Source organism: Mustela nivalis (assembly GCF_964662115.1).
Source record: "Mustela nivalis genome assembly, chromosome: 4".
NCBI classification, from domain to species: Eukaryota; Metazoa; Chordata; class Mammalia; order Carnivora; family Mustelidae; genus Mustela; species Mustela nivalis.
This window is the reverse complement of record NC_139023.1, coordinates 25,627,663-25,655,039: the sequence shown is the minus strand read 5'-3', so window position 1 is coordinate 25,655,039 and position 27,377 is coordinate 25,627,663. Positions and strand designations below refer to the sequence as shown.

Here is a 27,377-nt window from a genome sequence, read left to right as displayed (position 1 = left end):
TTCAATGTCCATAGAAGTGGAGCAACACATAGGTATTCCACTGGCTAAGTACTCTTACACCACATTTAAGTAGCGCCTCTTACCCACCCTATTTAAACTGTGCATCCAAAGTTAATGTAGGTAGGAATGTATACTTCATATTACAAAATAAGATGTCTCTAAAAATTTTAAATATACTAACATTTCTACAAATCCTTATTTTTATGCTTCATTTGCTAAACTTACTAATTTTCTTACATCAACATGAATGTACAGAAGTGTTTTTAAATATGAAATCACATTTAAAAGGAAGAGAATGCAATATCCTAAGCAATCATAAATAGAGAAAGTAATAAAGAGTGAAATGCCTGGTCAATAAACACCTTGAGCGAGTATTAAATGAATACTCTCCCAGCATGACTTCAATTCCCAAAATAATACAGTAACACACTAACGTTACAGAAAAGCCATCCAAAGAACCTGAGCTAAAACAAACCATCTTTGTTGTCTGTTTCTGAAATTATGCATTTTAAGAATAACTTCCAATTAAATTCTCCTGGCATTCAAATTGACTTTGAATCAAATTACTGTTTGGAGTGCTGCATAAACTGTATTAAACCTTTCTAAGTCAATATTCATTTATAGTGAAAAAAACACACGTAGTCACACACAGAGCTGTAACTTCATGAAATGCAAGCAAATTCCACAAGTTTTCCTTAAGTAGATTTTAAGTTGGCAAAGAGGGTCAATGCTCAGCTAGGAAATATTTCATTTCTGTGGAAACTTCCTTCGGTTTCCACCTCGTCAGGGTTTCATTTTCCATAATCAAACATAGGAAAGGTCAGCCGTGGGCACGAAGGCCAGCACCCTGCATGGGCCACTGCAGAGGACAGGACACAGCCTCTTTCAGAATGGTCCCCTCAGTGAGGCGCGACAGGTGACAGGAGGAGGAGTTGGGAAGTACATAATGCGCCTCAGTGGGGCCTTCCTGACTGGAGAGGTCTGCATATACTCCCACACACACATGTTCATGAATGAACGGAAATAGGTATGTTTTTAGACTATTTCAGTTTTGTGTGTAAGCTTTAACAATTTCCACTCTTAAACCGACGCAGGCTCCATCCATCCTAATGGAAACAGACTTCATACAATACAGAAATAATACTGAGTTTGATAAAAAAAAAAAAACCCACAAATGAATGTCTCTATGAGTTATATAACAGTTATTACTAAAAGTAAAAATGGCAATATTAAGTCAAGCAGAGAGAGTCAATTATCATATGGCTTCACTTATTTGTGGAGCATAACAACATGGAGGACAAGGGGAGTTAGAGAGGAGAAGGGAGTTGGGGGAAATTGGAAGGGGAGGTGAACCATGAGAGACTATGGACTCTGAAAAACAATCTAAGGGTTTTGAAGGGGCGGGGAGTGGGAGATCAGGGTACCAGGTGGTGGGTATTAGAGAGGGCACAGATTGCATGAAGCACTGGGTGTGGTACAAAAATAATGAATACTGTTATGCTGAAAATAAATAAAAAATAAATAAATAAAAAAGAGATAATACATCGAACTAGAAAAAAAAAAGTAAAAATGGCTACAGTTTATGATATTTAACTATATATTTTTCCCGATTCAGCACAGCCTCCTTTACTGGGATGTCTGGATATTATCTGGGATACTACTAATTAATGCAGATTCAAAATGAAATATGAGAAGTAAAAAGTATGAAAGTACTTCTGAAAATTGCAATTTTTGATTGTATGACATTGCACAACATCTTAGGGAAACAGGTGTGTGTGTGTGTGTGTGTGTGTGTGTGTATTAAGTTTGAAATGAGAATCTCCAAGAAAATATGTCAACAGAAACCCTTTGAATAGGTTGCACGTTTTATTTTTTTCTTAAAGATACTGCACCCTGTGAAAATCTTGCTATTTTAACTAGGCTCTAAAAATAGGAGCTGTGACAGGCAATTAGAAAGACAATTTCACCACAACTGGAAAAAAAAATACTGCAGTGAAAACCTCTAATCTTAAGGACTGGCTAGCATTCACCAGGCCTCATAAAATTCCAAACAACTCCAATGAGGATGGGTTCATCCTCTTCCTAAAATGCCTTTATTTTTAAACGCTTTTCTGTATCAGTGATGTTTATGTCCTGTATTTTTTATTAAACACTCACCTGTGATTTTTTGTAGCAGAGGTGACAATTCAGACTCTTCACAGAAGACCTGAGCCAGTGCTTTCTTCACATTTTCCTCAGCTTCCCCCAGGTCTTTGTCCACTGTGAACTCTCCACTGACGGAATAAATATATATCAGGAGCACCAACAGCTCTTCTGGGCTGTAGTCGTCATTGGTCCTCTGGTCCAAAGGTTTAATCATGGGCAGCAGCTGATTTAACACAACAGACATTGTTGACTCCCCAATGCTCTGGAATAAAAGGTGGGAAGATGAAAATACGTCATTCTTATACAAAGATGTAATTAGTACCCAGTATCAGTCCAAAGATGGCTTGCAAACAGGTTTGTGATGTTCAATGACTAGATTGCTTTTTATTTGTCTACTTATTTGCTTTTTATTTGTCTGCTTATTTGCTTTTTATTTGTCTGTTTCTTGTCCTGTAGAGGATGCTCCAAGAAATTTGGCATCAGATTGATTGGTATGATGTAGCTTAACACAGCTAGGGAAGTTACAGGCCCTTTTACGTTATCTTACATACTGGTTATACAAGGAAGAATCCACCAGTTTTAAAAGTGTTAAGTACTTTAGGTACCAAAAATTTTACAATTCAAAATAAAAAATGTATTTTTAAAGCAAATATGATTAAAAATAAAAACATGTCAACATCTATATATCCAAACAAATGCTGACATTCTTTCAGAGGAATTAACCTTGAATTTTACAGTATTTTTTAAAATATTCTCTATATTGGCAAATATTAGTTGTTTTTATTCCAAAATCAAAGTTTATTTTTGTTTTCATTTTTTTCTTATTTTAATTCCAATAAAGTTAGCACACAGGGTTATATTAGTTTCAGGAGTACAATATAGTGATTCAACAATTCTATACATTACTCGGTGCTCCTGGGAAAGGTACTCTTCCCTCGTGGGAAATGTACTCTTAATTCTCTTCACCTATTTCACCCATCACCCGACACATCTCCCTTCTGGTAACCATCTGTTCTCTATAGTAAAGTGTCTGTTTTTTGTTTTGTCTCTTTTCTTTCTTTGTTCATTTGTTTTGTTTCTTAAATTCCACATATGAGTAAAATCATGTGGCATTTTGTCTTTCTCTGACTGAATTATTTCACTTAGGATTATACTCTCTAGGTCCAACCATGTTGTTTCAAATGGCAAGATTTGATTCTTTTTTATGGCTGAGTAATATTCCCTTGTATATACATACTACTTCTTTACTCATTCATTTATTAATGGGCACTTGGGCTGTTTCCATAATTTAACTATTGTAAATAATGCTGCAATAAACATAAGCATGCATATATCCTTTCAATTAGTGTTTCTGCATTCTTTGGGTAAATATCCAGGGGTGCAATTACCGAATCATAGGATTTTTAATTTTATTTTATTTTTAACAATTTTATTTATTTATTTGACACACACACACACACACACACACACACAGAGCACAAGCAGGAGGAGCATCAGAGAGAGAGGGAAAAACAGTGTCTCCACTGAGCAGGGAGACCAATGTGGGACTCAATCCCAGGACCCTGAGATTGTGACCTGAACTGAAGGCAGTTGCTTAACTGATGAGGCACCCAGGCACCCCAAGAATCATAGGATTTTTTTTTATAACAATCAACAGTCATTTCCTGCTAAACCTGGTGAGTAGAATAAGGGATCAAACTGGGCAATGTCACTTAGGGCTCAAGATATCTTTGGGTGAGTCTGAAGGTAATTCACTTTAAAACAAAACTTTTTTTTTCCTTTTAGCTCTTCCGCTAATTTCATCAGTGATATTTAGCAGAGAATTTCAAAATTCCTTGCACGTAATAACAGCATTGCATTTCTGGAGTAACCATATAGCTTCTAAGTAACTATACTATATCTTGTAAAAATTCTGAGATTTTTTGTGAATAGATAAATCCCTATTTTAAATAATGTGCTTTATTTCACTTATAAAATAATATTACAAAATAAAACTCAACCATTTGTATTTATATTAAACTCAGTGGCCAAATGATCACAACTTGCAATGTCCATGTCATTCATTCAGAAGGGTTTGTTGAGTATCTACTATGTTCCAGGTATTATTCTGGGTTGAGGTATACAGCAGTGAACAAAACACATCCCTTTCTGTCGTAGAGTTTACATTCCTCTTGGGCAAAACAGACAATTAAAAAGCTAAATAAGTAAAATATACAGAATACCAGATGGTGGTATGGGTGATGGAGAAGAATAACGCAAGAAAGAAGGAAGATGGGATTTTAGTGTATGTGTATGCTTATGTATATGAAAATACACTATTTTAAAGAGGAAAGGCCAGGTTAAGAAGGGAGCACTGGAATTTTAAAAATGGCCTATAGAAATGCTCTCTTTGAATGAAGTTGATGGCAAGCAGCTGGATGTGATTCTGTATTGAGATGACCACCCCAAAACGAACTTTTCTAGTCAAGTCAGTTCCACACCTGGAAAAATTTGGACATATCATCTCAAGGTTAAGGTTCATTATTATTTTATTTGGTACACGAAAAACAGCTGTTACCATTTATTTCCACTAAAAATCTTGGATGTTCACAATGCACCAAACAAAAACAAAATGGTAAGTCTCTGGAATGAATAGATACAGATGGAAAAGAACAGGAAGATGTTACTGTTCCATGGTGACAAGACACAATTAACCCAGTGTAAACACACCCACTTCTCAAAGGAAATGGTTGAAACCTTTGAAGGCATCCTAGATCTGTCCTACAGCCTCAGGAGCTTCTGGAGACAAACATTCACATAATTTCTACTTTACAAGCTGCCAAGAGCAATTTAAAATAAAGGAGCTGTGTGGCCAGCCCGTTAGAAGTGACACTGTGGGCGCCACAGCTTTCATTTTTCCTTTTTACCCTATCACCAACATTTTGGATAACATTAAGCAGACTCCTTCATTGCTTCATTATATCCCATTTCTGAAAAGCAGGTATATGCTTCAAGTATCTATCCTATCAGAGCCTTAGGATTCTCTTCCCAGAGCAAAAGGATTTTTTTAAAAGGTAGTTCTACAAAGTAAAATAAGGTAGAATAATCATCATAATCACTTGAAAAGATTCAACCACTAACATCTGGCCATGAGAGCATCATTTTCAAGACGTTGATCTAAGATCTATTGCTGGAGAACAAACTCCCTCAGTAACACTCTAGCAGACTTCTGTTAGCTAGGTAATGCCTGTGCACATCAATTTATGAAATTACTTTCTGATCTGCTTAAAATATTCCCAAAAGCTAATTATAGAGCTGAATACAAAGCAAAGAATACTGATCAGTTTTAAAGACACATGAGATATGGTGGAAATAAAAAGACTCCATTTCAAATACCCAGATTCCAAACCTGACTATATCAGTAAGTAGCTCCTTAACCTTGTAGGATATCAATAAATTCTTAGGATCTCTTTATCTCTAAAATGGCATGATCCAACTACAAAATGGCTCAGTTCTTCAGCCATATTTATGCGAACATCTGTTTTCACTTTCTTCTCCTTTTTTTTTTAAACATTATATTGGTGATAGCAAGCAGTGAATCACATTTCATTGTTGGCTACACAGAAAAATATAAATGCTCAAAAGACAAGCTTTACTGAAGAACCAAATGTAGACACAGAAATATCATAGATACATGTGTGACATGGACTGATACACATACATCTATTTCCCAGTTCTGCCACCGAGAAAATCAATAAGTAATGACACCCTGCTATCAGCGAGCACACCCAGTGGTCAGATTGTGGTTTCTAATGTCAATCTCAAATAACAGGAATCAGGGATCCCCGGAAAAATGGCTGATTCGAGGGATGCACAGTGAAAATACAAGAAGAACTTGGAAGATCTTGCTGTGCCTGAAAGTAAGGAAGTCCTTAAAAAACAAAGGGATGGGGCATGTCAAAAGGACATGGGAGACAACTGGAAAGCCTCCCAGTGGCCAAAGCTGAAGCAATTTGTGTAAGAAAATAAAGTAGCAATGGATTATAACCCCGAGTACAAAAAAATGTGCTTTGTTCCATACTGATCTAAATAAGTGATTGCATAAATAATAATAGATAGATAGATAGATAGATAAATGGAAGAGAAGAGATACATGTTCCTTACAGAATTCCAAATTAACTTATGTAGTTACCGCCCCCTCCAGGAGGTAATCCCCCCACCTCTTGAGTGTGGGCTGCACGTAATGACTTGCTTCTAAAAAACTGTGTCTAGAAGGAGGAGGGAGGAGAATTGTACCTTAGAAGATCAAGGTTAGCATCACCAGTGATAAGGTAGATGATATCATGTGTCCCTAATATAATGTGATGGGAATGGCACTTTGCGTTTGCGGTATTTTTCTCCCAAACCCATAATCGCACAACAAAAGAAGGGCACATGCTGTGATGAGCACTGGGGGTTATACGCAACTAATGAATCATGGAACCCTACCTCAAAAACTAACGATGTACTATATGCAGTGGCTAACTGAGTGTAATAAAGTTTTAATAATAAATTTTTGTAATATTTATTATAAAATAATAAAATTTTGTAATAAAACAAACAACAGATAAATCCTAATTAAGGAACATTCTATAAAACGGCTAACTAGTACTCCTCAAAACTGTCAAGTCATGAAAAATGGGGAAAGACTGAAAAACTATCACACACCAGATGAGACTAATGACAAAACATGATAGGATCCTGGATGATATCTTGGAACAGAGAAAGAACAAGGGGGTGGGGGGCGGAGAGGGGGAGACTAGTGAAATCAGAATAAAGTCCAGAGTTTATAGTCAATAGAAATGTACCAATATTGGCTTCTTAGCTTTGACAAATATACTACAGTACTGTAAGATTTTCACAATAAGGTGAGAGATATACAGAACTCTCTGTACTATCTTGACAACTTTTCTACATATCTAAAAATAATCTAAAATGAAACATTTTTTGGCAAGAGGAGAGGAGGGGCAGGGAAGAGAGAGAAAGGGAAGTTGAGGGAAGGGAAGATAATAAGAGACAAATTCAGGTACTTTTGGATCTCCAGACTCAAAATTCTGTCAGACTGAAAATTCCAGGAAAGACAATTTCAGCTGAGTATAAGAGTTCCTCAAAAAGAGGAACCAAAGTAAGGGATTGGCTTGGGAAGCAATGAACCTCCCATCAGTGGCAAAGGGAGGTAGGGAGACTGTCTGGCACAGATGAACGAGAGGGAATCCTACACATGTTGGCTTAGAAGGCCAATTAGATCCTCCTAGTACTATTCGTAAAAGTATGACTCCAGATTGGAGGTACATCCATTTCCGATACTCTGCTCTAAGAACGAACTCTCAACAAGAAGAAGGAAGAGAAAAAAAAAAAAGAAGAAGAAAAGAAGGAGAAGGAAGAGATCAGTGAGACCCTAGATTGAAACCTTTTTAAAGCTGAAAGAAAGAACTCAGGAGGAATAATAATGAGGTTATTGGAGTAAAATTATATGCCTGGGAACTGGCTGTAGCACTTAGGGGCTGTGTGATCTTGGGCAACTTAAATTAACTTCTCTGAGTCTCAGTTTCCTCACCTGCAAAATGGACAAAATCCCACAAATGTCCAAATATTAAGCAGCCTCTCAGGCACCCATTTTCATATTGGGATGATTAGTTAAACTACTTTGTGGTTTAAAATACAGTAATCCCCACCATGGGGCAGTCTTTGTAAAGACCCAAACATAAAAGGACACCCTCTTTTCTGAGGGTTGATTTTGACCTTACATTTGAGGCCGGAGAGCCTGTAATGTTGTTCTCAGGATCTAATAACAGAAATAAATCACAGAGCGTGGTCCTGGTGCATAGCCTCTGATCGATGCAAATGCCTATCACTGATATGGCCTACAGCCCCAGGGACCACCAGCCTGCCCAGTAGGGGTGATGAAGATGACTGGCAGGGAATGAGAAACCTTCTAGAAATAAGAAGTTCATGGTCTCAAAGGAGGGAGGGACAGCCTGCCAGGACTGGATGTGACACCACATCTGGGAACTTCACTGCAAAGTGAGTCAAAGGTTAAAGGCAATATAAACATTATTAAACACTGCCATTAAGAAAGCACACGCAGAGCAAACCACAGCCGAGGCAAAAAAAAAAAAAAAAAAAGGGCTTCTTTATAAAGTACCAGGGATTAAGTTTCTCATTCATTTTGATACAAATGCGCCAACTGGTAGGAGGTGGAAGACCAGAACTGCATCTAGAGTGACAGAACTTTTTTTTTTTTTTTTTTTTTTTAAATTCTGTAGTCTGGAGCTCCTGTTATTTTTGAATGAGTCCCCAGTAAGGCCATACAAAAGGCTCTCTGTAAAATGCATGTTGTCTTTAGAAAGGCATTTGTGGGGGCTGAATTAAAACACCTCTGCGAAGTCAGAGTCAGGCTCTGTGCTGGCTATGTCCGCGGGCCCGAGGAGCCAACAGACCACATTCGTCGTGGCCGCAGAGCAGGCTGGGCTGGCTCCGCACCTGCTCCTCTGGGATGCGGCGGCAGTCCCTCCGTGATATCCAAAGCCGCTCTTCTGGGCTGCAGGAGAAGCCGTCTCCGGGGCTCTTCCGCAGTCCAGCTCGGTCACGGGCTGCAGGCTCATGGATGCTGCCAGTGAGGGACCCCAAGGTGCCGAAGGCCCTTCTGCCCCCAAACATCACTGCCCCCCCCACCTTGCACTGACACCTGTCACAGGCTTTAGAGTCCCAGGATTGAAGTCACTCTGCTTCTTTGGGTGACGGGCGTCTACAGGCAAAATGCAAAAATGGAACTTGGGGGATGTGAGAATCGTTCACTGATGCACCCAATGACTTCTTCAACACATGCTTACTGTGTACATACCAAGTGCGGGCACTGTGCTGTACACCAGGCATCCCAAACAAGGCAAGACACAAATCCAGGAGCTTACAGGTGAGTGGGGGCGGGAGTGAACAGTAGAGGAGATGCAGTGAGTAAGTGCTTCAGTGGAAGTTCTCATCCACTCTGGAGAGACAGTAGAGGAGCACTGGGTCCCAGAAGGGAAGGTCCCTCAACTGAGCCTTCCGCCATCGACTAGCATCTCGGGGAGGGGCACAGCTCCGAGAAACGGCCAACGGACAAAGATCCTTCCTTCATTCCTTCAGCAAATTTTAACACCCACTTCCTGAGAGTGCGTAGGTAGAATCATGACCCCCCCAAAAGGCCCACACTCTAATCCCCAGAGCATGTCATAAGCAAATAGGGCAAAAGGGACTTTGCCAAGGTGATTAAGGTTATAGACCTTGCGATGGAGATTAGCCGGCATGATCTGGGCGGGTTCAGTCTACTCACACGAGTCCCTGAAGCAGAGAACCTTTACTGGCTGTGGTCAGCCAGCATATGAGTTATGGGGAGGGGAGGAGGTGAAGGGAGAATCAGAAGAACGCGGAGCTCGATCTGAAGACCCTGACATCATGACCTGAGCCAAAGGCAGATGCTTAACCGACTGAGCCACCTAGGCACCCTGCCAACCTCTTCCATTTTTGTCTCATGAGACTGGTGTTAGATTCTGACTACAGAGCTGTAAGAGTAAACTTATATTGTTTTTACCTCTAGGTTTATTTTGATTGGCTACAACAGCAACAGGAAATTAATATAAGTGGTTTTGTGAGGAAGGGCATGACAAGTTCTGCCTCAGAGCCCAAAGCCCAGACAGAGAACCTGGTATATGGTAGGCTTTTCACAATACTTGCCCAATGACTAATCAAACAAACAAGAGCAAGCTTGAATAGGTGCCTCGGATGGTAGTCACCTCCATCTGTCCCACTAGGGTACAAGGTAGTGCCTTTAGGGGTGTCACAAAAAGAGAAAGCACAGAGACACACTGAATCTAAATTTGTTACTTAAATTTTTCTAGAACAGTCAGTCTAAAACCACGTGATCTCATAAAAGCTAATATTCACTTATTTGTGGAGCATAACAATTAGCATGGAGGACATGGGGAGTTAGAGCGGAGAGGGGGGTTGGGGTAAATTGGAAGGGGAGATGAATCATGAGAGACTATGGACTCTGAAAAACAATCTGAGGGGTTTGAAGTGGCGAGAGGGTGGGAGGTAGGGGTACCAGGTGGTGGGTATTATAGAGGGCACGGATTGCATGGAGCACTAGTGTGGTGAAAAAAATAATAAATACTGTTATGCTGAAAATAAATAAATTTAATTTTAAAAAAAGCTAATATTCACCCACCTCAGAATAATCCTTTAAGACAGTGGTTTGGAAAATGTGGTGTACAGATCCAAGATCCCAGTTAGCTTTTCAAGATGTCAAAACTATTTTTATGATGATTCTAGGACATTCTTCACCTTTTTCACTGTGTTGACATTTGTACTGATAGTGCAAAAATAATGGGGGGGGGTAAAGTTGCTGGTATCTTAACAGAACAAGGAGAATTGTTCCAAACTATGCTAACGGTCACTGTACTCTTTACCACTATGCTATGTATTCATTGGCAGAATTTTTAAAAAAGCAGTTTCACTTAAGCATGCCATTGATGAAGCAGTAAAAATTATTAATCTCATAAAACCCCAACCTTTAAACAAGTGTCTCTTTAACATTTTGTGTAACAAAGCAGGAACTATGCATAAAGCATTTCTCCTGTATGCTAAAGCACAATGGTTATCTCAAGGAAAAACATCTACGCAGTTATTTGGATTGTGAACTGTACTAGTTATTTCTGTCATGTAAAACCACCGTTACTTGAAAGAATGACAGAGAAATTGTCATTATTAAAACTCAGGTATTTGGCAAACATTTTCTCAAAAATGAACAAAGTAATCTTGTTCCTTCAAGAAAAACAACCAACATATTTATTGCCAATGATAAAATTTTGGCTTTTGAGGAAAAATTCAAATTTTGGAAAACCTGTATCTGCCACTGGCAGATGCTCTGTACTTAAACATTTTTCTGATGAGATCAATGGTGACATTAAAAATGGGATTGTTTTCAATTGCATAATGAATTATGTCAACATTTGGAAGATCTGTATAACTCAGTGCACCAATATTTGGAAATGACCAATGTATGATGTAAGAAAATCAGGGACAGACAAAAGATCTATCCAAAATACAAGGTAGACCAGTAGATTTTAATATAAAAGAGTATAAACAGCTCACTCATATGGTTTCAGATTCCACATCACAATTTACAATTCACCCTTAAGAAATCACTGCTTGTAGATTCTTGGTATGTATCAAAAAAGAATATCTGAAAAGGCTGTCAAAATATTCTTCTCTTCTCCAACTATGTATTCGCCTGAGACTGGATTTTCTTCATAAACTTCAACCCTAACAACATATGGCGGCTTACTGAACAAGGAGGCAAACATGAGAATCCAGCTGTTTTTTACTCAGTGAGACACTAAAGAGATTTGTGAAAATACAAGCCAATGCCATTCTGCCTTACTCCTTTTTGTTTTGGAAGTATACTTATTTTTCATAAAAATATTTATGCTAGCATGTAACAGGTTTGTTATTTTTAAGAAATTAGAAATAAGTTAAAATTTTCTGTTTTAATTTCTAATACACTAAATATCAATAATTATCGATTTAAGGATATCTACAGATCCTAAAAAGAAAGCTCATTATTTTCTACTCTTTTTTCCTCTTCTTATGGCTAAAATGCTGGTAAAGCAGTGACAAGCTTGCTTCAACTACGTTCTTTGAGAGGAAAGTAGAGCAACATGCTTGTTTAAATCAGAGCTTCTCGAAATGTTCTGTGCCTGTGGATTACCTATTATATGCAGATACTGATTAATTAGGTTTGGGATAGAGCCTGAAGATTCTGGATTTTGTTCAAGTTCTCAGGTGATACCAATGTTGCTGGCCAGTGGATCACATTTGAGTGGCATCTGGACAGGACCACTCAACAATTTCCAGGCAGCTAGAGAGTGTATGGGAAGTGAAATGTCCTCTTTGGATCACTATGTTTGTTGATTCCTAATCTGGATACTAATTAATATAATTCATAAGCCCATATCTCTAGCCAAATGTCTCTCCTTTGCTCCCTACCCAGAGAGTCAAATGTCTATTGGACTTCTCCATTTATATATCACATCTGAAGATTTTTTCAGGATTTATTTATTTTAGAGAGGGAGAGAGCACAAGTGGGAGGGGCAGAGGGAGAGAGGAGATAGAGTCGTAAGCAGACTCCCTGTCAAACGTGGAGCCTGACGTGGGGCTCCATCTCATGACCCTGAAATCACAACCTGAGCTGAAACCAAGAGTCAGATGGTTAACGGACTGCACCACCTAAATGCCCCTCATCTGCAAAATTAATCCAACTTACCTAAAACTGAAATGAAGTGTTCTACTGCCAAATCTGCTCTTCATCCTGTGTACCCTACACTGCTTTGTGGTACCATTCTTCTTTCATTTGACCAACATGGAACCCTGGGCTCTACTGCAGCTCTCTCCTGTCCCTGCCACGTCAAATCAGCACTAAGTCCTCATAATTTTCTACCTCCATCTCCTCTTCTCTGTCCCTTCCTTGATGCCCTAAGTTGTAGCTACCATTATCTCCAACCATGATTTATCTCATTTTAAACCAAAGATTTAACCTCTCTAAAATTACTTTACGGTGTCTACTGCCTTCAAGATAAAGCCTTTAAGATGACATGTGCAGTTTTGTTTTGTTTCGTTTTGACCTTCAAAGTCCACATAACTGTTCAGCCTCATCCATAATAAATCATTTCCTTATGGGTGATAGTTCAGCTTTGCTCAACTACTTGCATTTGCCTCTGGGCTTATCCCTCTGCCTAGAATGTTCTTTTCCCCATTCTCCACCTGGTTTTATCTCCTCAGTGTTATCTCCTCAGAGCTTCCCTAGATGCATTAAATGCACCATGTGATCATATTGTGTGATGCACAATGTGATCTTGGAAAAGTCTCTATTTTCCCCCACCATGGCTTTATCACTCTGAATTGAATTACTCAGGTCTAGCTCCCTTCTCAGACTGAAAAATTCCTGGTGACAAGAACCATGTCTTATTCTTAAAGCTATCTCCAGTACCTAATTCACTCCTTTGAACATAGTATCAAAAACATACTTACCTCTATAATGAAGCTGCTGACACCAGAAAAAGAGAAATGAACACTTACAAAGATATAATTATAGATTATCTCATTTAATCTTCCTGATTACCCTGTAACAGGTATTATTATTTCAGAGGCAGAAATTGAAGATGAGAAAGGTTACTTATCAAGGACATCAGCTAGTGAGTTGTTGAACTAGGATCTGACTCAGGACTGTCTTTCTCCAGAACGTGTATCTGGCTATTACGCATTTCCTCTCCAGTGCTTTCTGGTCAGAGGGAATCCAGAGTTTACGGGGAAGGAAAATCCAGACCCTTGAGACAGAATATGATACTAGGATTCTGACTAAGAACAAATCATCAAGGGAACCCAGTAGATGAGATAAGTCACAGGTGATCTACTGACTTGCAAGTCCTTAGATTCCCCCAAAGATGTACACGACAGGCTCCAGAACCTTATTTGAGGTTAAACATCTCTGGTAAAGGGACATGTCATTCCAGCCACAAATGTTAAGGCGGAATTTCCCAATGAGGGTGTCACCATGCCATGTCTACCTCCCACTCCAAGCCCTAGTGATAGCTGGCTAGGACCTAGGGCAGACAGAGAACTGGGCAAGTGGCCTCCAAGTTCTGTGTAGCTGTTAACCCAGTACATCCTGTACAAACAGCATAGCTTTCTATGTGTGTCTGCAACTATGTGAAGAAAAGAAGAGGCTGCACTTTAGAGACAGGCACAAAAAGGAATCAGATGCTGAAGTCATCAAAGATGGCAGAAATGGTTTCCAGGAGCAGCAGATTTAAAGACGGTAGGTTGGGGCTATGGCATAGGCTGCAGATGAGAAGCAGCAGAGTGTGGTGGATTGATGATGTGGAAGTTGTCTGGACAGGCTCAGTTCCCCATGTGAGAGAAACAGGAAGGCGTTAAGATGAGGCAAAGAAGAATGCAGATGATTCTGGGCCCCATGGCCCACTGTTAGAACTTGTGCTTTCCTTCCCAGATGAAAGGGGTTTGGGGCAAAGGAATGGTATGGTCAGATATATGTTGTAAAAGGCTATCACGCAGGGTGTGGTGAAGAGAACAGACTATGGAGGGATAAGGGTAGATAAAGGGAGATAGTTGGGAAGCAATCAGGAACCCACGTGAAACTAGGGGGCTTGGTCTGCAGTAGGCACATTGCAGGCAGTATATATTGGCTGAATTTGGAAATACTCTGAAACTAAATTCAGCACAATTTGCTGATGGACTGGATACAGAGTGTGAGAGAAGAGACGAAACTAGAATTATTCTGAAGTCTTTGAAAATTTTTGGAGGTTCAGAGTAAAAGGAGGTGATTCAAAGGAGATGACAAGAGAGGACAGGCTTGGTGGAAAATGTGAGAATGGGACAGACGTAAGTATTTCAGAAAGCAGGATGTCTAAGCCCAGGACAGTGAAAACGGGGACCAGAATGAATGGAAGGATTCTGGAGTAAGCAAAATAATGGCATGAGTGATACACGAGAAAGAAGAATGTATGGGCAAGGGTTAATAAAAAGAATACACAGTGTAAAGTAGCCCAGGAAGTCCAACTTCAAAGTATAAATGTGTTTTCCCAAATTTCTCCCTGTAAGGGGCACTTGAAAGTAGCTGGCATTCTGTGTCTATGGGACAAATGATTCCTTGGCACTGAAAAATGGTGAAGTCCTCAGTGGCAGTGAAAACAGATTCTACAAACATTCTCTCCCACTAAAAATGCCATTAGAGAAAAATTATGGTGTCGTCACACAATGGAATACTACATAGCAATTGTAAAGAATGATCCATACTCCCATAAAACAATAATATGGTTGAATCTCACAAATACAATATTGAATGAAAGAGGCCATAGGAAAAGAACATATCAGATGATCCTGTTTATGCAAAATACAAAAACCAGGGAAACAAGTCTATGTTTTTAGAGGTCCCCATCCATTGGAAGGAGGAAGTAACTGGGTGGCAGCAAAAGTGGGGCTTCTGCGGTTGCTGGTAATACTCTGTTTTTTGATCTGGGTGCTGATTACACAGATGTCTTCAGTTAGTAAAAATTCGTTGAGCTGTACTTTTCTATATTATATTTTACCTCAATAAAATCTTTTTAAAATGCCATTATACTTGGCCACATTTCCCGTATCCTGGGAAGAACAGAGCTATCTACTTAGAGTTCTTATTACAGATTAGCATTTATCCAAAGCAAGAGCAGGATCATTTAAGAAGCTTAGAGGAGTTATCAAAGCATCTAATTCACTTACACTTAACTTCAGCTAGAAGGAAAGCGAAGGCCTTGATTTCAGAGAAAGACAAAAAGAACAATTCTCAATGGCTGTTCCATTTAAAACACACATGTGTTTTAGGAGGGATATAAACTTTTTGTGTAATGTTTCCCCCCCCATCTCCTGGGAAATGATGTTACACTGTGCTTCAAACAGAACTGCCAAGTGTAAGAGGCTGTTTTCTGTAAACAGGCCAGCTGGGCCATAAGTTGCAAGAAACGAGGGACAAACTACTCGTTCAGAGAGCAGAGCAGAACACCACCGGGAGTTGGGAACTGTGCGTCCAACAGGATCTCCAGCCATTTGTCCTTCGCGGGCCACCTTTAGTGATTTAAGAGCTCTCCTTGCCATGTTATCATCAATCAATTATAATGATTGAGCAGCCTCTAAAAACTGGAGTTTTTAAAATGCAACTATCCGTGACCTAAATTTCCTGCTGGCTCTGTTGGCCCCAGGTTAGGCCAGTTTGTCTATCATCAAGGGAGCCAATAAAAATAATAAAAACAGGTCAACGCTGGGCTTTCTGAAGCTTATATAAAAATATTCACGCTTCACCAATCAGCACCAACTCAATGTGTCCAGTCTTTGCTTGAGCTCTCAGTAAATTCTGCCTCTAATAACAAAATATTCCATAGAATGTATATATCATCTAAAAACCCATCTTTTTTTTTTTCCTTTTCTTCCTTGCTTGCCTTTCAATTTGGCTAAGCAACAATTTCGCAACTCTTAGTAGACAACTGAAATGATGTCATTTTGCTGACTCCAGCAAAGGAGTAACGTTTTGGCAAATTAGGGGATATATGAGAAGATGAAAATATAAATTTTAGCTATCTTAATGCAGAATGTGATACTACACCTCCAAGCCTGGGATAGAATTTGACTCTTAGGATCCACAGAGCCAAGCAAAGCCTATCGAATGGGGAAGAGGAAGAGAAAGGTGGTGAAGGCATCAGTAAAGAGGGTCAGCCTAAAGACAGTCTGTAAAAACCACAACAGTTATCTTAAGTACTCTTTCAAAATGTTTCATATCACTTGATAGGAAGTAAGAAAAAGAAGGGTGCTGTGCTGTCCAAGGTTTCAAGCTCCCTTATAAGAGTGACCAGCAACTTGGAAATTCTATTCAGTAACAAAGCTGCGTTGCTGATATCCGTGACCTTCCTGCAGAAATGTGCAAGCTTGGTAGGTCTGGGACAAGGTCCCAGAGCCCCCTCTCCTTGAACCATCCCAGCCAGAATCTCAGCAGGCTGGACCATCTTACTCAGAAACAGCTCTGGAACACTCTCTGCTCTGGAGGGTAAGTTTGCGTAAACTCCAAAGAAGGCCTAATGCCAGAGTGGGGACCCAAATGCACGATCATGAAGGCAGCAAAAATTTTTTTTTAATTTTTTTTTTTAAGATTTTTTATTTTATTTATTTGACAGGCAGAGATCACAAGTAGGCAGAGAGGCAGGCAGAGAGAGAGGGAAGCAGGCTCCCTACTGAGCAGAGAGCCTGATGTGGGGCTCGATTCCAGGACCCTGGGATCATGACCTGAGCCGAAGGCAGAGGCTTTAACCCACTGAGCCACCCAGGCGCCCCGAAGGCAGCAAATTTGACTTTAGTAGTCTCTCCTTTCTCTGACTTTGCCACTCCTTTGCCTCTACCAAGTTTCAGAACTCACTGGCCTCCTGCCAGCACCAGTCCATGATGTACTCCTCCTCTACGAAATGAATCACTGAATGGACAAACTCTTCCAAGAGAATTCTGCATTTTAAAAAAGAAGAGAGATTCTGAGATGAAGTCAGATGACTCTATGGTTAAATTTTGGGTTCAGTGGTAGTTAGGTAGAAATTTGTCCTAGAAAGCCTTTCTGGAGCTCCTCTAATCCCATTTAACAGAAATTAACTGAAAGATAATACTATTTTTTCCTCCTCTTTTGAAAATGCAGTAATATAGTTCGGAAAGTAAACATCTTACTTCCTTAAAAGCACAAGATGACAGGGTGTAATTTTAACCTCACCTTACCCCTTACTGTAGTGAGGCATTTGACATTTCTGGGCCTCAAGTTCTTGATAGGAGGATAATACCACATACCTCACCTCCGATTTGCAGCTCATACTTCAGACTTTCATGGAATACAGTGAGATGATCACTTTATAAACTATAAAGTAGTCTATATTTGCTCTACTGTATTTATGACTATTACCTTTCTCTCCAAAACTATGCTTCTCTTTAGAAAAAGGCCTGGTATACCAGATATATTTATATACCTCCAAAGATTCAGCTGCCCACTGAGACTCAGCCACATGCTTAATGGAGGGTCTAGGCCACTGCTGCACAGGCTCATCCCCACACTGCCAACTCTTCTAGCCTTTCCTGGGGACAACACTGGCATGGCTCTGTCATACCCACCACAGGGGAAGCCACACCAGCCCCAGGCCTAGGTCTAACCAACTAGACTCATGGAGGCTCTGGTTTTTCTCATGTTCACCTAGAGGACCCTGAGAATGCCACTGGAAAATAAGGGTAGTGTCACCCCTCATAATAAACTTTAAGGCCAATGAAAGGCAGGGAGACTGGTAAGACAACAGGTAAATTCTTAGCTACTTCTTGCCTAGGAAAAACTCCAGGTTGCAATAGTGTTACATAAAGTCTTTTCAGAGTTATCTCCCATGACCGAGCAATCACCTGGGTTTCTTAAGAGCCAACAGCCAGCTCAGTGATGGGTCCCCTCGGATTTGCTTTACTTCCTTCCTTGACCCATTTTCCCTTTCCCTCACTCTTGTTGCTCTCAGATTCCACCTCCTTCGCCTTTAAAGGAATTACCAGGTCGATTTTGCCGTAAACTCTGTTTCCTAGGAAAACAATGCAAAGGTTATTAGAGAGGCCACAAAAAAGAACTAGGTAGGCAAGGAGAAGGGTCTTGGTATCACTCAGCTGTCCGAGAGTGTATGTGCTGTTACTACAAGCATACACTTATAAAATATGGGGGATAAAAAGTCCTGAAGAAAGGAGAAATCTCTGCCTGTGCTTATGTAATCCACGAAAAACAAACACTAAGCAGTGATTTAAAAAAAAAAAAAAAAAAGAATCCAAAAGCTGATGGAGTTTTAGTCCGAGTGATCTGGGGGGCACAATGACGTCCGCGTGCCTTGCACTGACCTGCACAGCCCTATGTGATCACCAGCCTCCGTCTTTGGTTTTATCAAGGAGACTTCCTCTCCTACCCCACCCCCACTCTATCCTCCCTTCCTTCAGTTTTGTCAGCCCACACTGATCACCATTCAGCATCTCAATTATTCCATGCCATTCTGTATCGGTGGCCTTTGTACTTGGAGTTAATCCTTGTGCTCCAAATGCTCTTTTTGGGGTCTTTTCATGGTAGAAATTCATTGAACTGATGTCACATCATTCAGGTTTCACCTCAGCTGTCCACTTCTCAGAACTCTCTTTGCTGTCTGGAGTAGCATCTTTCTTTGCTGTCTGGAGTAGTATAACCATTTTTAGCCCTAGTCACTCTTTAAGCCACTACCTTATATTCATAGCCTTTATCATTAGCTAAGATTTTCTGAATTATTTGCTGCAAAGGTGGTCAATAAGCTTGTTAGGTAAATGAATAAACTCCTTTACATGGACTCAAAGTGTCAGATCTGCCTGTGAACACTGAGTGGAAGACTTAGTGTTGGACAAGTGCTGTGAAGTACTTGTTACCCAAGGAAATGACAGTGGTTCTATGAGATGTGCACTGACCAATATGGTTCTATGAGATGTGCACTGTTAGCCACACATGGCTGGTGAATACCTGAAATGTGACCATTCCAAGTTGAGCTGCATTCTCCATGCCGTATGCCATATTTTGAAGACTTATTGTAAAAAAAAAACTGTAACTCATTGACAATTTGCATTGTATCTTACTGAAATGATTACATTTTGGATATATTTGATAAAATAAAATATATTATTCAAAGTATTTCACTCATTTCCTTTTATCTTTCAACATAGCTACTGACAAATTTGAAATAGTACATGTGGCTTACACTGTAGCTCATGCTACATTTTATTGGATAGTGCTGCTCTAGTGTTAGTGCTTTCCCCAGACTCCAAGTTCAATACCAACACCAGGGATTCAACACTTATTGAACTAGATATAATATACATTTTCACATCTCATTTCATTCCTAATGGTGAGATACTATTATCTTTATTTTACTGGCAAGGAAACTAAGGTTTAGAGATGGAGCAAATGGCCTAGAATAGGAAAGAGCATCCAGACCACAGGACAATAGACCCCCAAAGATGTTCAGGTTCTGGTCCCCAGAATTTATGAGTATGTTAAGTTTCAAGACAAGAGGAACTTGAAACAGGGGGATTTGTGGATTATTCATGTACGTCCAGTGTAATCACAAGGGTTCTTACAAGAGGGAGCCAAAGTGTCAAAGTTAGCGAAAACATAGGACAAGAGGAGCAAAACTAGGAGTGATGTGCTGTCAAGATGGAGAAAGGGGCCATGAGCCAAGAAATGCAGGCAGCTTCTAAAAGCTGGAAAAGGCAGGGCAATGTTTTTTTTCCTGGAACCTTGAAAAAGAACACAGCTCTGCCAACACCTTCATTTTGGGTCTTCAAGACCCATTTTCAACCCCCAGAAGTGTAATACAATAAATTTTTGTTGTTTGAAGCCACTAATTTTGTGCTATTTTGCTATAGCAGCCATTGGAAATTGACACAGAATATAATAATTAATGTAGAGTCAGGGATTTGGAACCTGGTAAGCATGAGATTGCAACCATGGTTCAGGATAAATAGGCAAAATAATAATAATCATCATAATTATAATTTGAGTATACAAATTTATCCCCAAATCAAATGAGACTTGCCTAATGAATGTATTTTAACATAAAAAATAAAGCATGGCTCAGCACCTGGGTGACTCGCTGGGTTAAGCATCAGCCAATTCTTGATTTTGGCTCAGGTCATAATCTCAGGGTTATGAGATCAATCCCCAACTCGCGCTCCGTGCTGAGCCTGGAGCCTATTTAAGATTCGCTCTCTGCCTCTGTTCCTCCCCACCCGTGCCCCCTCTCTCTCTAAAATATATATTTTATATAAAATATATATATGTTTATATATATATGTTTAACATATATATTTATGTTTATGTGATTTTTAAGGACTTTTTTTAAATGGGGATCTTTAATTGTGTTATGACATACAGAAAATTTCTCAGATGTAAGTGTAAGGACTATTTTTTAAGAGCAGTTTTAGGTTTACAACAAAATTAAGAAGAAAGTACAGAGAATTCCCCTATATCCCCTGCCCCCAAACATGAATAGCCTCTTCCATTATCAACATCACTTATCAGAGTGGTACTTTCTTTTACCAAGAATGAATCTATGTGAGAACATCATAATCATTCAAAGCCCATAGTTTATCCTAGGGTTCACTTTTGGTGTTGTACATTCCATGGGTTTGAACAAAACTATAATGAGATGTATCCATCAGTATGATATACAGAGTTTTTTCACTGTCCTAAAAACCACCATGCTCCACCTAGTCATCTCTTCCCCAACTCCCTACCCTGGCAACCAAAGATTTTTTTTGTATTGTCTCCATAATTTTGTCTTTTCTGCAATGTCATATAAATGGAATCATATAATAGGCAGTCTTTTCAGACTCGCTTCTTTCACATAGGAATAAGCATTTAAGATTCCTCCAAGTCTTTTCACAGCTCGGTGGCTCTTTTTAGCATTGAATAATATTCCATTGTCTGGATGTACCACAGCTTATTAATACATTCATCCACTGAAGAACATAAAACTACCATGAATATTCATGTGCAGGTTTTTGTGTGGATGTAAGTTTTCAACTTCTTTGGGTAAATACCAAGTTACATATTTCTGGATGGCATGGCAAGAACAGGGATAGTTTTCTAGGAAACTGCTAAACTGTTTTAAAAAGGGCTGTGCCATTTTCCATTCCCACCAACAATGTGTAAGAGAGTTCCTATTGCCCCACATCCTCACCAGCATTTGGTGTTGTCATTGTTCCAGATTTTGGCTATTCTAACAGATGATGCTATTTCAACATCATTTTAATTCTCATTTCCCTGATGACATTTGGTGTAGAGCATCTTCTCATATGCTTATATGCCATCTGTATATCATTTAGTGAAGTGTCTTTGGCCCACTTTCATATTGCTGAGTTTTGAGAGTTCTTTATGTGTTTTGGACAATAATCCTTCATCAGATGTATCTTTTGTAAATATTTTCTCCCAGTCTGTGGCTTGTCTTTTCATTCTTTTGATACTTTCACAGAGAATTTCTCAATTTTAATTAAGTATAGCTTATCAATTATTTCTTTCATGGATTGTGTTTTTGCTGTTGTATCTAAAATGTCATCACCATTCCAAAGTCACCTAGGTGTTCTCCTAGTTCATCATCTAGGAGTTTTATAGTTTTGCAGTTTACATTTACATCTATGATCCATTTTTTTCAAGATTTTATTTATTTATTTGACAGACAGAGATCACAAGTAGGCAGAGAGGCAGGCAGAGAGAGAGAATGGGGGAAGCAGACTCCCCGCTGAGCAAAGAGCCCAATGTGGGGCTCGATCCTAGGACCCTGGGATCATGACCTGAGCTGAAGGCAGAGGCTTAACCCACTGAGCCACCCTGGTGCCCCTATGATCCACTTCATACTGATTTTTGTGAAAGGTGTTAAGGTCCATATCTAGACTTTTTATTTATTTATTTCTTTGGTGTGTGGTTGTCCAGTTGTTCCAGCACCACTCATTGAAAAAATTATCTTTGCTCTACTGTGTTGCCATAGTTTCTTTGTCAAAGATCAGGAGATCATATTAATAGGGGTCTTTTTCTGGGGTCTCTCTTCTGTTACATTAATCTGTCTATTTTTTCACTAATAACACACGTCTTAATTATTGTAGCTTTATCCTAAGACTTGCAGTCAGGTAGCATCAGTTTTCCGACTTTGTTCTTCAATATTGTGTTAGTTATTCTGTTTTTGGCCTTTCCACATACACTTTAGAATTGTTTGTTAATATCCATAAAATAACTACCTGGGATTTTGATTAGAATTGCCCTGAATCTATGGATCGATTTGGGAAAAGCTGACATCTTATCAGTATTGAGTTTTTATTCCTTGATTTAGCTCATCAGAGTTTTATAGTTTTCCTCATATAGATCTTATATTTATTTTATTGGATTTATCCCTAAATATTTCATTTTGGGGGGTGCTAATGTAAATAGTATTGTGTTTTTTAATTTCAAACTCCACTTGTTCAATTTTGCCTGGAGAAATCTACACTTTCAATGCCATCCCAATCAAAATTCCACCAGCATTTTTCAAAGTGCTGGAACAAACAATCCTAAAATTTGCATGGAAACAGAAGAGACCCCAAATTGCTAAGGAAATGTTGAAAAAGAAAAAACAAAACTGGGGTCACCACATTGCCTGATTTCAAGCTTTACTACAAAGCTGTGATCACCAAGACAGCATTTTAGTGGTACAAAAGCACACATAAACCAGTGGAACAGAACAGAGAGCCCAGATATGGACCCTCAACTTTATGGTCAACTAATCTTTGACAAAGCAGGAAAAAATATACAGTGGAAAAAAAGACAGTCTATTCAATAAATGGTGATGGGAAAATTGGACAGCTATGTATAGAAGAATGAAACTTGACCAATCTCTTACACCATAGACAAAGATAAACTCGAAATTGATAAAAGACCTCAACGTGAGGCAGGAAGCTATCAAATCCTAGAGAAGAACATAGGCAGTAACCTCTTTGACATCTGACATAGCAACTTCTTTCAAGACATGTCTCCAAAGGCAAAGGGAACAAAAGCAAAAATGAACTTTTGGGACTTCATCAAGATCAATTTTACTATACAATGAATCAATTGACCTTTTTATACTCAGTTTGCATTTTGCAACCTTGGTATAATTGCTTATTAGTTCCAGGAGTGTTTTGTCAATTATTTCTGATTTTCTACATAAACAATCATGTTATCTTTAAACAATGACAGTTTTGTGTCTTCCTTCTCAATCCACATACTTTTAGATTTCTTTTCTTGCCTTATTACAAGAAATAGACTTTTGGCACAATGTTAAAAAGGAGTAGTGAGAGGGGACATCTTTGCCTTATACCTGATCTTTGTGGGAAAGCCTTGAGTTTCTCACCATTAAATATGATGTTAGTTATAGGATTTTTGGTCAATAGTCTTTACCAAGTTGAGAAAGTTCCCCTCTTTTCCTAGTTTACTGAGCGTTCTTTCTTTCCATGAACAGGTATTAGATTTTGTCAAATGATTTTCTGTATTTATTGATATGGTCCTATATTTTTTCTGCTTTTTCATTCTGTGGATATGATGGATTACATTAATTGATTTTCAAATGTTGAATTAGTGTTGCACATCTAGGACAAATCCTACTTGGTCATGGTGTGTCACTCTTTCTATACATTTTTGGATTAGATTTGCTGATAATATTTTGTTGAGGATTTTGCACCTATGTTCCCAAGAGATATGGTTCTATAGTTTTCTTATAATATCTTTGTCTGGTTTTGGTATTAGGGTGTTGCTAGCCTTTTAGAATGAGTTAGAAAATATTCCTTCTGTTTCTATTCTCTGAAAGCATTTGTAGAGAATTGGTATAATTTCTACCTTAAGGGTTTGGTAGAATTCACCAGTCAACGCATCTAGGTATGGTGCTTCCTATTTTGGAAAGTTATTAATTGTTGATTCAATTTCTTTTTTTTTTTTTAAAGATTTTATTTATTTATTTAACAGACAGAGATCACAAGTAGGCAGAGAGGCAGGCAAAGGTGTGGGGGGAAGTAGGCTCCCTGCTGAGCAGAGAAACCCTGAGCATAGGACCCTGGGATCATGATCTGAGCTGAAGGCAGAGGCTTTAACCCACTGAGCCACCCAGGTGCCCCTGATTCAATTTCTTTCACAGGTATAGATCTATTCAGATCATCTATTTCTTATTGTGTGAATTTTGGCAGATTGTATCTTTCAAGGAATTGGTCTATTTCAACCTAGGTTATCAAATTTACAGGCATAAAGTTTTTCATAGTATTCCTTTATTATTCTTTCAATTTCCATGGAATCTGCAGTGATATCTCCCCTTTCGTTTCTGATATTAGTAATTTGTATACTATGTCTTTTTCTTAGCCCGACTATAGCCTTATTGCTTTTTTTTTTTTTTAAGATTTTATTTATTTATTTGAGAGAGAGACAGTGAGAGAGAGCATGAGCAAGGAGAAGGTCAGAGGGAGAAGCAGACTCCGCATGGAGCTGGGAGCCCAATGCGGGACCCGATCCCAGGACTCCGGGATCATGACCTGATCCGAAGGCAGTCGTCCAACCAACTGAGCCACCCAGGCGTCCCAGCCTTATTGCTTTTTTTTTTTTTTTTTTTTTTTTTTAAATATACAAAAGCTGATTCTTTGAAAAGATCATTAAAAGCAATAAGGCTGGTTTGGGAGGGAGACAAACCAGCCTTATTGCTTTTAATGATCTTTTCAAAGAATCAGCTTTTGTTTCATCGATTTTTCTCTATCACTTTTCTATTTCCAATTTCATTGGTTTTCTCTATCACTTTTCTATTTCCAATTTCATTGGTTTTTGCTCTCATTATTATTTCTTTTCTTCTGCTTACTTTGGGTTTAATTTGCTTTCCTTTTTCTAGTTTCCTAAAATGGAAACTTAGATTACTGATCTTGGATATTTCTTCTTTTCTAGTATATGCCTTCAATGCTGTAAATTCCTTCTAAGCTCTGCTTTTGCTGCATCTCACCAATTTTAATAAGTTGTGCTTTACTTTTAAATTTCTCTTGAGATTTCTTCTTTAACCCATGTGTTGTTTAGAAGTGTGTTCTTTCCTCTCCATGTATTAGGGGATTTTCCATTTATCTTTCTATTATTGATTTCTAGTTCCATTCCACTGTGGTTTGAAAGTAGACATTATATGATTTCTATTCTTTTAAAGGTATTAAGATACATGTATGGCCCAGATTGCGGTCAACACTTACATGTGTGAATTTTCCATGTAAGCTAGGGAAAATGTATTTTTTGCTGTTTTTGGATAAAGTAGTCTACAGATGACAATTACATCCTGTTGATTGATGGTACTGTAGAGTTCAGCTATATATATATATACACTGACTTTCTGCCGGCTGGATCTGCCCATTTCTGAGAGAAGGGTGTTGAAGTCTCCAACTATGATAGCAGATTCATCTATTTCTCCTTCTAGTTCTATCAGTTTTGCCTTATGTAGCTTAATGACCTGTTGTTAGTGTATACACATTAAGAACTATTATGTTTTCTTGGAGAACTGACACCCTTATCATGATATAATTATTTTTATACTTAATAAGATCCCTTACTCTGAATTCTGCTTTGTCAGAAGTTAATATAATTATTGCTACTTTCTTTTGATTAGTGTTAGCATGATCTATTTTTTCCTGCCCACTTATTTTAATCTATATAGGTCTTTATATTTAAACTGGGCTCCTTATAAACAATATACAGAGTCATATGCTTTTTGATTCACTCCAACAACCTCTCTTCATTGGTGCACTGAGACCACTGACTGACATTCAAAGTGATTGCTAATACAGCTGGACTAATATTTACCATATTCATTACTGTCTTCTACTTGATGACTTTCTGCTTTTTTCCTATTTTGTCTTCCAATCTTTTTCTGCCATTTGTGCTTTTAATTCAACATTTCACATGATTCAATTTTTCTTTGTTATTAGCAGAGAAAAAACTTTAAAAAAAAACTTTCTTAGTGGTTGCCTTAGAATTTGCAATATAAGTTTACAACTAATACAAGTCCACTTTCAAGTAGGACTATACCATTTCATAGGTTGTGTGATTACCTTACAATAATAAAATAATCTAAATTCCTCTTTTTTACCCTCCCATTACTTGTATCATTGCTATCATCCATCTCATTTATATATAAGCATCCATAAGCTTAATTATACATACGCATATATAATTTAATATATTGCTACTATTATTTTGAAAAAGCTGTTGCTTCTTACATCAATTAAAAACAAAAAAATAAGAATTCTTCTTTTACCTCAACTTATTCCTTTCTTTTCTTTATGGAACTGACTTTCTGACCTTTATTATTTTCCTTCTCGCTAAATAACTTTTATCATTTCTTGCAAGGTAGTCTACAGATAACAAATTCCCTGTTTTTGTTTGAAAAAATCTTTATTTCTCCTTCACTTTTGAAGGAAAATTTCACAGAGTTACAAATTCTAGGTTGATAGGCTCTTTTTCTCAATGCTTTAAATATTTCATTCCACTCACTTCTTGTTTGTGTCAGTTCTGAGGAAAACTTGGATATAATTCTTATCTTTATTCCTCTGCAGGTAAGGTATTTTTTTCTCCTCTGGCTTCTTTCAGGATTTCATTTTCTTTATCTTCAATTTTCTATAATTTGAAAATGATATGCCCAGGTTTTTTTTTCCTCCCCATTTATCCTTCTTGGTGATCTCTGAGCTTCCTGGATCTGTGGCTTGGTGTCAGACATTAATTTGGGGGAAATATGTTCCAAATATTCTTTTGATCTTCTCTTTTTTTCATTTCCTACTGATATTCCAATAGCACACATGTTTTACCTTTGGTAGTTATCCCACAGTCCTTGGATATTCTCTTCTGGTTTTTTGGTGAGGTGTTTTTTTTTTTTTTTTTTTCATTCCTTTTTCTCTTCATTTTTCATTTTTCAAGGATTTTATTGATATATCTCTAGCTCAGGGATTCTTTCCTCAATCACATCCAGTCTACTAAGAAGCCCATCAAAGGAATTCTTTCTTTTTATTACTGTATTTTTGTATCTCTAGCATTTTAGAATTTCCATCTC

At 38.4% G+C, this 27,377-nt stretch overlaps 1 protein-coding gene across 2 annotated transcripts in view; it reads right to left on the bottom strand.

The window, feature by feature from the left end:
* SCFD2 (sec1 family domain containing 2) overlaps positions 1-27,377 on the bottom strand; it is a 439,667-nt gene that overhangs the window by 238,024 nt on the left and 174,266 nt on the right. For both annotated transcript variants that reach the window (XM_082728303.1, XM_082728304.1), the window contains exon 5: positions 2,158-2,407. In XM_082728303.1, coding sequence (XP_082584429.1) covers positions 2,158-2,407 — 250 coding nt within the window. The remainder of the gene's footprint in view (positions 1-2,157; positions 2,408-27,377) is intronic.